This window comes from Diplotaxodon limnothrissa, linkage group LG16 (assembly GCF_057381915.1).
Source record: "Diplotaxodon limnothrissa isolate DT_005_m linkage group LG16, D_limnothrissa_male_GT1.1, whole genome shotgun sequence".
Lineage (NCBI taxonomy): Eukaryota > Metazoa > Chordata > Actinopteri > Cichliformes > Cichlidae > Diplotaxodon > Diplotaxodon limnothrissa.
In genome coordinates this window covers 24,875,400-24,886,752 of record NC_140611.1, presented here as the reverse complement: position 1 = coordinate 24,886,752, position 11,353 = coordinate 24,875,400, and the positions used below count along the sequence as shown (strand labels likewise).

General features: G+C 41.4%; 1 protein-coding gene across 1 annotated transcript in view; it reads right to left on the bottom strand.

Annotated features, from left to right (window-relative positions):
- Positions 1 to 9,799, bottom strand: part of LOC146616276 (WD repeat, SAM and U-box domain-containing protein 1-like) — a 14,230-nt gene extending 4,431 nt beyond the window's left edge. The window contains exons 1-10 of the mRNA XM_085374471.1: positions 9,203 to 9,799; positions 7,903 to 8,090; positions 7,284 to 7,370; positions 5,798 to 5,891; positions 5,254 to 5,287; positions 5,045 to 5,085; positions 4,847 to 4,930; positions 4,540 to 4,646; positions 3,956 to 3,985; positions 1,163 to 1,339 (exon numbers count right to left, since the gene is read on the bottom strand). Coding sequence (XP_085230597.1) covers positions 1,163 to 1,339; positions 3,956 to 3,985; positions 4,540 to 4,646; positions 4,847 to 4,930; positions 5,045 to 5,085; positions 5,254 to 5,287; positions 5,798 to 5,891; positions 7,284 to 7,370; positions 7,903 to 8,090; positions 9,203 to 9,600 — 1,240 coding nt within the window. The 5' untranslated portion in view covers positions 9,601 to 9,799. The remainder of the gene's footprint in view (positions 1 to 1,162; positions 1,340 to 3,955; positions 3,986 to 4,539; positions 4,647 to 4,846; positions 4,931 to 5,044; positions 5,086 to 5,253; positions 5,288 to 5,797; positions 5,892 to 7,283; positions 7,371 to 7,902; positions 8,091 to 9,202) is intronic.
- Between the last annotated feature and the right edge of the window lie 1,554 nt (positions 9,800 to 11,353).

The window sequence follows — 11,353 nt, the reverse complement described above, 5'->3', positions numbered from 1 at the left end:
TTATCAATTACAGCAAGTCGTCCAGGCCCCAAAGTAGCAAAGCAGCCCTACACCATTGACTACCACCATCATGGTATGATATTCTTTTTACTAAATTCTGTGTTAGTATTACACGATGTGTAACTGGACTCAGACTTTCACCTTGAAACTCTCCCAAGGATCCTATTTTTCTTTTGAGTTGTCGATACATTGCTGGAGTAATTTTGGAAGGCTGGCCACTCCTGGGAAGGCTCGCTGCTGTTCCAAGTTTTCTCCATGTGTGGCTCTCACTGTGGTTCGCTGATAACACAAAGCCTTAGAAATGGTGCTGTAACCATTTCCAGACTGATAGATGTCAATGACTGTGTTTCTCATGTCTTCTAAAGTTTCTTTTGGTTGTGGCATGATGTGGCATGTTTTTTGTGGTGATTTCTTGATTCAACAGATCTGACAGTAATGAGATCGGTGGCTAGTGAACTGGGGCAGGGTGACAACTACTTTATCGCAAAAGGCCAGATAACTTTTTTTCTCTTAATAAATTGAAATCATTCACAAACTGCATTTTGTATTTACTCATTTGGGTTATCTTCAACTGATATTCAAATTTGTTTGATGATCTGAAACGTTTCAGTTTGACAAATATGCCAACAAAAAGAAATAAGAAAGGCACTGTAAATTTCATTTTTGAATTTGTGTGAATGTTGAATTGCTTCAGTGGAGATAATAATGCTGACATTTGCACATTATTTGCAGCTGTACTGTGATGTTGCTGCCTACATGAGTTGTGATTTCTTTTTTTCTGGCCACAGTTTGTATGGAGCCTTTCTGCACTGTGACCTTGGTCGAACCTGAGGGGACTAATCTTGTTGTCAGCAGGATTATCATTGTTCCCGAGGTAAAGGTCATCCAGCAGGGTACTGTCATCCCAGCGTGATTTACGATTGTATAAGCAGACAGACATGCTGCTGCTTCACGCCCTTAAATCACATCACTATTTGGGAGGAGTTTTTGGAGGGGAAAAAATAAATCAGAGCATCAATAAAAGCAGCTTACATCATGCTTTCTAATTCAGTCTTGTTATGTGTTAGGATCAGGGAATAAATCCTCACAAAAGCACAGAATCCCAGTGTGTGTCAGTGAAGTGTACACTGATGTTAGTGGTTGCTTTAAATTCCATCCTCACCAATTCCAAGCTCAGCTGCTGTTTCCTTGTTCAGCTGGCTAAGCTCTGGTCCATCAATGTTGTTGGCTTTAAAGACACCGACGAGCTCCACTAGTCCCTCGTCACGCAGCCAAGTCTGCACATCGTCCTCTGACCAATCAGTGAGCAGCAACCCGGAGTGACCTGGCAACTTCCTTCCTGCAAAACACACAACAGGGAGCCAGGAAGTGCTCTGTGATTATTCCCCTAACTCCTGCAACAAAACATACCCGTTGTCAAACAAACAGATTCCATTCGCACTCCACAGTAAAAGGACATGTCCCCTCTGTGAGTGATAATTACTTTGATGCACACTCAAACATGCTGAGGACATTTACATTAATCTTATGCTAACCTTACACTGAGTTGTCATGGTGTAGTTCAGTGGAGACTTGCTTTTTCCCCAGTGTTGCTGAACAGTAGCCCCACATTATGAGTATTCCAAGCACACACACCTGACCTCCCACACAAGTATGTGATCTCCCAAAGGAAAGAAAATGAAACCCAGGGGTGTGTTATTTCAGGCTCCGCCAGCATGTAGCTCGTCAACCTTCGCGACACTATGTGGCCATCATTCATCATACAACGTGGCGACAAACTGGCCTGTTGTGCGTTGGCCCCATTAATGAAACCTCACAGCAGCTTCATAGTTCACATTGGCAGTCATTAACCAGGATTAAACCTGAAGACTTGAGGTGTGTAGCTCATTACTACCTTAACCATGTGTTAGGTTTTCCCCTCCACCTCTTGCTGTCTCTGCTACCCTAAAAATAAAAAATAAAAAAAATCTTCCACATAAAATTCTGCTCTTTAATGCCCACCTGAAAACATGTCTGTTGCTGGACTGCATTTGAATCCAATCAGGGTTATGTTTAACTAATCTAATCAAAATCTAGACATTAAAAAAACAATAACATAAGAACAGCTATGATAATGATAATAATGATAATAATAATAAATGATAAATAAATAAAAATAGTAAATTATTTAAGCTGTTTTCTGTCTGACTGTGGAAAAAAAAAGAGGGCTTTCTCCTGGAAACTGAATGTTAAATCTGAGGTGATGCAAAACCTTCCATAGACCCTTTTCAAAGCTGAATTCTTGACTCGTCACAGTAGTGAAAGCACAGGTGGAATTAATGATAGCTGAGCTCCATTAAATTTCAAGTAACCCATGACGGTCAACCAGCGTGCACAAAAGCAGGAGCTCCTCTCTGCAGCCCTGGCAGCAGCACCTCGAGTCTCCAAGTCTAAGGAGCTGGTAACACTGTGTCAAAGCATGGCAGTTGACTGAAATAGCTCAGAATGCTGCGTTTGATTACTCAGACAGATTCACATATGAAGACTTCTTCATCATTTCCATTCTCTACATCTTATAGACTGGCGAGCTTCATTTCTTCTTGTCAACAAATCCCAACAATAAATCAGTCCTACATTAGCCTGCAAAACCATATCCTGAAGGCACGTTTTTCTGCAAAAGACTCTCATTGTTACTGAAAAAAAAAAAAACCCAAACTATCTACACTTGGTGACACATTTCTTCGCTTCAAAAAACCTATTGGTTTATTTTCAGGTCAGTTCTCCAAAGCAGCGGTCCCCAACCCCCGGGCCATGGACCGGTACCGGTCCGTGAGTCGTTTGGTACCAGGCCGCGAGAGTTGAGGCTCGGGTGTGAAATGTATGGTTTTCAGGGTTTGTTTTTTTTTTTCAGGGTTTTTAGCGTTATTTTGTTATCGTTTTTTATCGTTAACTCTGTTTTCCTGGGTCTTTTCACGTGTGTTATGAATGAATCTTCTTTTTTTTGGTACCAGTACTAGTTTTATTTTGTTGTATTTATCCGCGACACTTTAAAGGCCGGTCCGTGAAAATATTGTCGGGCATAAACCGGTCCGTGGCGCAAAAAAGGTTGGGGACCGCTGCTCTAAAGACCTTCCTGTTCATTCATTCATAATGCTCATTAACCAAGAGATGAGGCAAACACAGACTAATTACTCTAGGAGCAAGTTTTCATTTATGACCACTACTATAGTTTTAGAGAGTATTCAACATCATACACTTCACTCCAGGCCACTATAGTCAAAACAACACTTCTTTAGTTTTAACATTATGGCTCTGTTTTTGGAAATGATTGTGGGAAAAAAAAACACTAGGAAAACTAAGCTGAGCCCAGCTGCAAGGGGAAATTTGGCTCTTTCTTGGTTCTGGGCTGCATTTCAGCCTGTGTTGTTGGAGATCTTGTGAAAATCGATGGATTTTCGATGGAATTATGAACAAAAACAAAAGAACGATCAGATTCTGATTCACCATGCAATACTATCTGGGAAGTGTGATTGAAAACAGATTCATTTTTGGCATGACAATGGTCCCAAACACACCGCCAATGCAGTAAAAGCATACCTAGATATAAAAAACACACACAATGGGACACTACCAGTCAGAACAAAAGGCAGCCAGCATCCAGAGAACTTTGAAAGTCCTTTGCATATGTTTAATAATTCTAAGTTTGGGTTTACTAGCAAAATATGGAAAAATGAGGGTCGGCTCGAGACTTTTGTACAGTGCTGCACAATAAACGACAAACAAAAAACCATCACAAGTAAAAACAAAACAGTAGATCCACAAATTGAATTATCCAAGCAGCTGTACTAGATGCTGAGACCTGGACCATCCATAAAGAATGTGAAGAATTAAAATAAATCAGCACTGGTTTAAGCTGAAAGAGTAGCTGAATAACTGAAGATTTCTAAGGGCAAAACAGTGTGATGCATTTATTTACCTTGGCACTGTGTCTCCTTTGATTCAGCTGCTGCCGAAAAACATAAAAGGGAATAGGTTCAATGTGTGAAACGAGAGAAAGAAACAAGATTAAAGGGGAGATAGAGAGAGGCATAAAAAAAGGCAGATCTTCATAGAGATGGAATTTACTTTGTCAACATCAGCCTGACTAATGGCAGATAGGGAAGCTGCAATGATGAAGCTTCAAGGCTTCCAGATGTCTAACGATTGCACCTTTTCATTTAGTATTCCAAATATTTTCTTTCATGTTGTGGTATAACCTTTTTTTTGGTTTTAAGCAGTGTTTGCCTCCATAGGAACAGCCTTCCAAGGCTCAGTGGTACTTTGCCCTGCTGCACTAATAAACATCAATCACAATTCCTCCTCTAGACACTGCAGCCAGACAGGAGTACACATGTAATAGGAGCTTCTCTGGCTGGACAACTCCCAAAACACTCTTTTGGGAATCTTTGGCGCTGCAAATGGCTTCTGGGCTTTGTACCACTGCTAACATTTTGTTTTAAAAAGAGGAGTGATTGTGCATTTGCTGGTGCCAACTTAAACAATCCTCTGCTGAGTATTTACCAGTGCTGTCATCCTCATCTCCAATTCTCCACACGTTTACCGATCTGTCCATAGAGCCCGTTGCAATCCAGGGAAAGGTGGGAGATAGCGCAACGGTGGTTACATACCTGCAGGAAGGAGCAAGAGGAACGGGAATGTGAAAGGTGTGTGTGTGTAATTGACTGAAACTGGCACAGGAAGAGAGCGGCCTTAAAAATCTGGTTCCCTCGACACTTACGAAAGGAAAAAAAACCCCAAAAAACTAGCCTTAGATCGTGCAGCATCTTAAACTCTTTCAAGGACATCAAAGCGGTGTGCTGCTTCTTACCTGTGGTGCCACATCAATGACGGTGCAAAAGCAGTGCCGGGGAATATACTTTTGCACCACTGCACCCGGTGCTTCTGGGAAAAGCTAATCAAGCAAAAATCACACTTTTTGATCTGAAACACCAGGACTCCTATTCTGCTGTTTGTCTAATAGCTGCAGAGATTGCATTGCGGTGGGAGGTCAGGCCGGGTCATTTACCTGTCATGTTGTTTCAAAGTTTGGAGCACGGTTCCCAGGCTCTGTACACAAAGTCCAAACACACGAAACGGGAATGTTTGACATCTGTGTTTATGGACGCTGTGATTTATTGTTTAGAAGTCCTCGACCACAGTTAACTATAGCAGCAAACAACAACAAACCTCCCCCCCAACCCCATATTATGGGTGGCGTGTTTGCGCTTTACTTACCGCATCATATACTGCGACACTTTTATCCACGGAGCTGTTGAATATTTAGAGTAAACAAAGTCAACTTCATTTGCGGCGTGCATATGCGTGCATTCACATTGTAGAATAATGAGCAGAAAAAAGGGATTCTTTTCTAAAATAAACACACACACACACACGAAAACCCACCACGCAGAGCACAGATTAACCTTCAGCGTGTTTGAATTTCAGCCAGGGACAACAGAAGGACCGAGCAGAAGCTATATGATAACAAAATGCACTCCTCCTGTGGTCGACTGAGAGAACAGCACGATCAGTGCTCACCATGGCACGGCCGTTTAAAGCGCAGAAAAAAAATGCAGACAGAAAAAAATGAATTTGAATATGAATTGTATCAAATTATGATAGGAACTAATAACACAAATAGAATATTAAACGTGACCTGAAAGGTACAAATATCAATAATTAGTTGCTGAAGCAGGGGGAATTATGGGATGAAAACACTGGAGGAAGTGATTTTCATGTGTGTGTATGTTTGTGACAGAGAGTGTGATTAGCGTCTTACCCCGAGACAACCCATTCTCCATCAGAGGAGAAGGCACAAGACAGAACTGGGGCCGTCTGGCTGGTGAGAGTCTGAAGCAGCTTCATGGTACAGGCTGGGGTTCAACACACACAAGCAAGATGAGACCAAAGTTAAATTGTGTCTGTATTCGATCTCAGCAGTTGACTGAAGTCCAGAAAAAGAAGTAGAGGTAGATGACTTTTTTCCCCCTTGTAGCTGTGCCCCCTGCTGACAACTACTTGGAAACAAATGATTTTTATTTTTGCCAATAAACTCACATCGACTGCATTAATTCTTCATGCTAAAACCAACTGATCTGCAGCAGCATTTATATAATCATCCTGCGAATACACATGCATTAAGTCAAACCTTCTCCCCTTTTTCTCTTCAGCAATAAAACATAAACACACCATTTTCTCTGGGAGGTTAATGTGTTATTTCCAGGCATATTCCTGATCGATGTGAAACACCACAGTGGAGTAGAAAACCGTAACGCCTGATTAAACCCAACAAATTAACTATACAAGTGAGACCAAAATAAACTAAACAAATGTGACGTGTGGATTGGAGATGTCAGCAAGTGTTGATAGGTGACTTGAAGGGAATGCTTCAGATCTGACAGCATTAAAGGCTCGACCCATGGAGCTAATATGCAAAGCTGGAATTAGAGATTTTTCCGTGAACACATGGGGCTTGTACACACTCACACAAAAACAAAAGCGGGGACTAGAAAAAATGTTCCATTTCGACAGCAATCTCAGCTTTGAAATGCGCCCCTTGCTTCCCTAAATCACGTACACTTGAGTCTCTTTTTCATAAAATAGTGGAAGAGAGGTTCGAGCGCACAGTCCTCATGCCAAGACAAGATAAGTGCACATTTCAAAAAAGGCCGAGCTCAACCTCCTTCACATCTGAGGACAAAAAAAATAAAAAAAATCTAAAGCATAATGAAATGAGGACAGACATTGTCTGGTGTCCCTCGGAGATAAAGGAAAAAAAAAATCTCCACGGACTTGGGTCACCACGTGGGACACATCAAATCCTCCCAAGAAATGGCTGTTACCATAGCAACACATATTGGAACCTAACAACATGGTGTGTTCACATACATAACGAAAAATACAGTCTGTAGCCGGGGTACGTACGTGTGAACATACACAAATGTTCCTCCTCTGCTGCTGCTTGTACAAGATGTAAATGTCATCATGGATACATGCAACTGATTTCCTTCCAACTCTTTCTCACACACTCACACGCACACACCTCTGCTGCTGCTGCTGTATTTCAGCAGAATGTCTTAAAGTGATCCATAATTAATGAGTCAGTCTGCAGCTGATTTACTCCACACACTAATAAAATTCTTCTATTCTGCAGAGAGGTTTCAAGGTTGAAGCAGTCAGCACACTCTCCCTCCCTGTCTCTCCCGCTCGGCAATCGAGTGAGGGAGCACTCAGGTGGGGAAGCTGGGGCAGAGGGGTCGGCCTACCTGCTCCTTCACGCTGGGAAACAATCCATATTTTCAGCTGGCTGTCCTGTCCGCAGGAGGCCAGTCGAAACTCCACACAGCAGCCATCTGCAGAGCCAAAGAAGCCACATCCCCTTTTTGTTAAGATTCATGCTTGAATGCGTCTGAAAGCAGAGGGCGGCAAATATCATCTGACGGCCTGCTTTTTAGCTGCAACCCATTCATTACAGCACATACAGCAGTAACACTAACATAACAAGTGTCTTTATTGGAGCCAGGTACTTTGCTTCTAGGATTACATGCAAGTTGCTTTTAAACTGAAAATTGTGCAAGATGAACCTAATGCAAAAGGAACTAAGGAAGGAGAGCAAAAGCAATGAAATTGCAAAAGAGTTTTGATGAGGGAAAAAGCCCCACAGAAAATGAGGTGAGTAACTGAGATGGTCAACTTTTATTTTGAACAGGAATCTGTAGTTCTAAAGATTTGACTCAATTTACCAGCACCATTTAGATGAAAAATGTGAGAAGATAGATAGAAATCCCATTTACCCTGACGTAAAACCAATAAACGCAGCTGATGTCTCATATTTTATTTTCAGATGAATTTCTACAGCAGTAGTAACAAATGAAGAGAACTTACTAACGATGAACTGGGCTGCAAAGCAGCAACAGGTGACTCCCAGGTCGTGAGCGTCCTTCTCAGCGTGCAGAAGGCTGGTGTAAGCATCCCAGAGTTTGAGGTCTCCACGGGTGCAGCCGGTCACAAACATCTGGGCACATGGAGAGAAGCAGCAAGCCACGACGCTGGCCTCGCTTACGGTGGCACATCTGCGAGGGGGGGGGGGGGGGGGGGGGGAGGGGGATGTTGGCACCAACTTGAGTGTGACTCGCTTTAGACTTCAAGGTTTATCAGGAAGTGTGTAAAATTCGAAGGAGGGAAATTTAATTTGTTTAGGCTGTGGAGTCCTGCACTGAGTTTAATGATTTAAACCACCTGTGGGTATTAATCAGAGACACACAGCAGGCCTAGGGGTGCTCAGAAAAGCTGTTCCAGAGCACAAAAGTGAAAAATCAGAGGATTAAAACACAAAATAATCCTGATAAAATGCTTTTTTAATTGGCTTATTTAATCAGAATTACTGAGTTGGCTGCTTCCGTGTTTGTCTAGCTGGTTCCTCTGTGATTTTGTTCCATCTGTCTGTGATGACAGAGCTGTAACTTGAAGACGAACCTGCAATAACTTTAAGACAATTACTCCAGTCTGTTGAAGATTAACAAAGCAAGTTTCAAAACTTTATTAGAGCTCAGTTACTTAAAGATCCTGTAGAAAGATGTTTTATGTATTAAGAGATCCTTTCCTTTATGTCAAGATCATTTTTTTAGTTTATTTTCTATTCCCTTCTCACCGTTTTGATTTGTGTGTCTAATAGAAAATTCAAGTTACATTTTGTGCAACATGAAGTAAGAGAATCTGAAGAGACACTGATGTGTGCGATGACTCCATCTGCTGATAATGGCTGAGAGAGGTTTCTAAAGGTGGAAAGAGTGATTCAGACTTTCCCAGTTCAATTATTAACCTCCAGTCTCAACTTGTACAACTGTTATGTCAAGACCGCACACAGAAGGGTTAAGAAAGCACTCCATGTTCAGATAGCTGACATTTATCAGTAAGCAAATATTTTATTGACTCCGTTATTGGTTTTGAACAAAATACTGAAAAACATTTTTCACGTGTGAATTTGTAGTTTGTTTTTTGTTCCAGTCACGTGGACAAAAAACTATTTGGAAACAGAGAAAAATGACCTCGGATTGGATAAGAGTCTGACTAGTTAGCTCTTATTTTAATATTAACTAAGGCATATTTTGACATTCATATTTGGAGAAGATTACATTAATTATACTAAAATTGTCACTGTGACCCTGTGTGATGCTTATTGTACCTGCGTAGCGTTTTGGAGCGGAAGTCCCAGAGGGCCGCGGTGCCATCGCAGGCTCCTGCCAGCAGGAGAGAGGAGTCTGGCGCCAGTGCGCAAACTCTGAGAGGACTGCGGCCTGGGTGCTCGAGCGTAGCCTTCACCTCACCTGTTTCGGCGCTCCACACGATGACAGAGCCGTCTGTGGAGCAGCTGAGCAGGAAGCTGCCGCAGGAGCTGAAGCAGCAGCAGTGGACCCCGTAGCCGTGACCCCTGAGAGGAGAAAAGGGAAGCTCCGAGAAGTCGGCCGTGGTATAAACACGGAGCGTTTTATCACCGGAGGAGGTCGCCAGGAGGGATGGAGAGAAGGCACAGCAGGTGACCTCATCTGTATGATGTCGGAGAGTGCAAATTAAAGACACCATTTTGTGACAGATGTGCTGTTGGCTTGGAAGAGGTTGGCTCACAAGGTGGCGCAAAATACTCAGATATTCCTGCACGAAACCAGCTGATTTCGCCTCTTCTCCCTGCTGTCCTACCCGCTTCGCCCAAAGAGAGCAAAGTCACAAAGCTGTCACCACAACCTGTTGCTCCTTATGGCTCAGCAACTGCTTCTCGACTTCCTCTTTCTACTCGGCTGTAAATCTGTGTCTCTCGCTGTTATCGGTCATGTGATACGGAGTTACACAATGTTTACAGTCAAGTGTTTTCATTTTGTATAATTTAATTGACTATAACCTGAGATTTTATATACATGCATATAAATAACATTTGCATATAATATGTATGCAGTGAGGCAAGTTAGAATTTTTTTTGAGTACCTCTAATAGTAAAATAAATGAACATGTAAACACTAGTATTTGGATGCATCCAAATCCTTTTACATATAATTTAAGCACTTTTCCTCTGCCCTGTAGTGCTGTTTATCTATCATATGACTGAAAGACTCCATACTTGACTCATATATATAATTTTTTTTTTTTAAACATATACACATTTATGTATGTTTACATATCTCCTGTCCTCTGTTGCCACATAAACGAGTGTAGAGAGATCTTCTTTGTCCTAGACTACAAATAGTGCATTGTGGTGCTCAAAGTGGACAGAAAAAAAATCCTACAGTTTCCTTCTGGAAATGACCACATCACCTACATAAATCTGCAAACATTGGGAGGATTTTCTTCCTACCAAGTGACACTTGCCAAACAGTATGACTCTAAAGAGATAGTCCTCCCAAGACACTGGACTCATGCTGGTGACAGCCAGGTAATACAAACTGCAGGTATATAGATAGCCTTCTCAGTGATCGATTGAAGCCTTGTCTTATCTGTTTTTTTGATCAGTGGAGAGGAAGTAAAGCTGAACATATTAAGTTTATTCTCTTTTTTGTGAAAAAGGAGCAGGTCTCAATACGTGTTAAACTTCCACCTACTCCTGTTTGGGTAGAGTTTGTACATAATATGTAGCATTTAAGATGATTTCATGTTGTTTCTTACACACTGTACATTGAGTGTAAGCATTTTCACAAAAGACACTTAGATTTTCCTTTGTTTTCTTGATATGAAAGCATCCAGCTATGCATACTATACACAGAGGAAACCAGCTGCGGATTAACTACCTACAGGTTTAACAGATTTTTGGGGGTTTCTTTTGTGTTTTTAAGCGAGTAATAAGGTCATGACTTCAGACTGCATTATATAAAATGACATCACTGCACTGTAAACATTGTCCACCTCATCATCACATGACTGATAACAACAGCGAGCGATACAGAGATTTATAACTATGTAGAATGGGGTCACTTATGTAACAAGTTTTGCTGGTTTAATAACAATGGGGAAATATTTAGCCATTTTAACACCAAAAATATCGACTGACTTTCATATTTGTAACAAAAATTACAACAAATATCTTGTCATTAACACATTTCATTGTAACTTTGGACATCAGGTATTAGGCTCAATGACTCTACAGCACTAAATCTGGCTTATCTACCCCATCCACCTGTAATCATTTTGTAAAAATTTAAATTATAACTATATTTTTTTTCCCTCCCATTCTCTATAATATAAATATACAGCTGAGGTCATAAATTACCCCACAGTCACTTGAACATAAAGTTCCAGGTACATATAGAAAAGAACACTCTTTATTTGCCTGTACCTCTTGTTTCCTGCT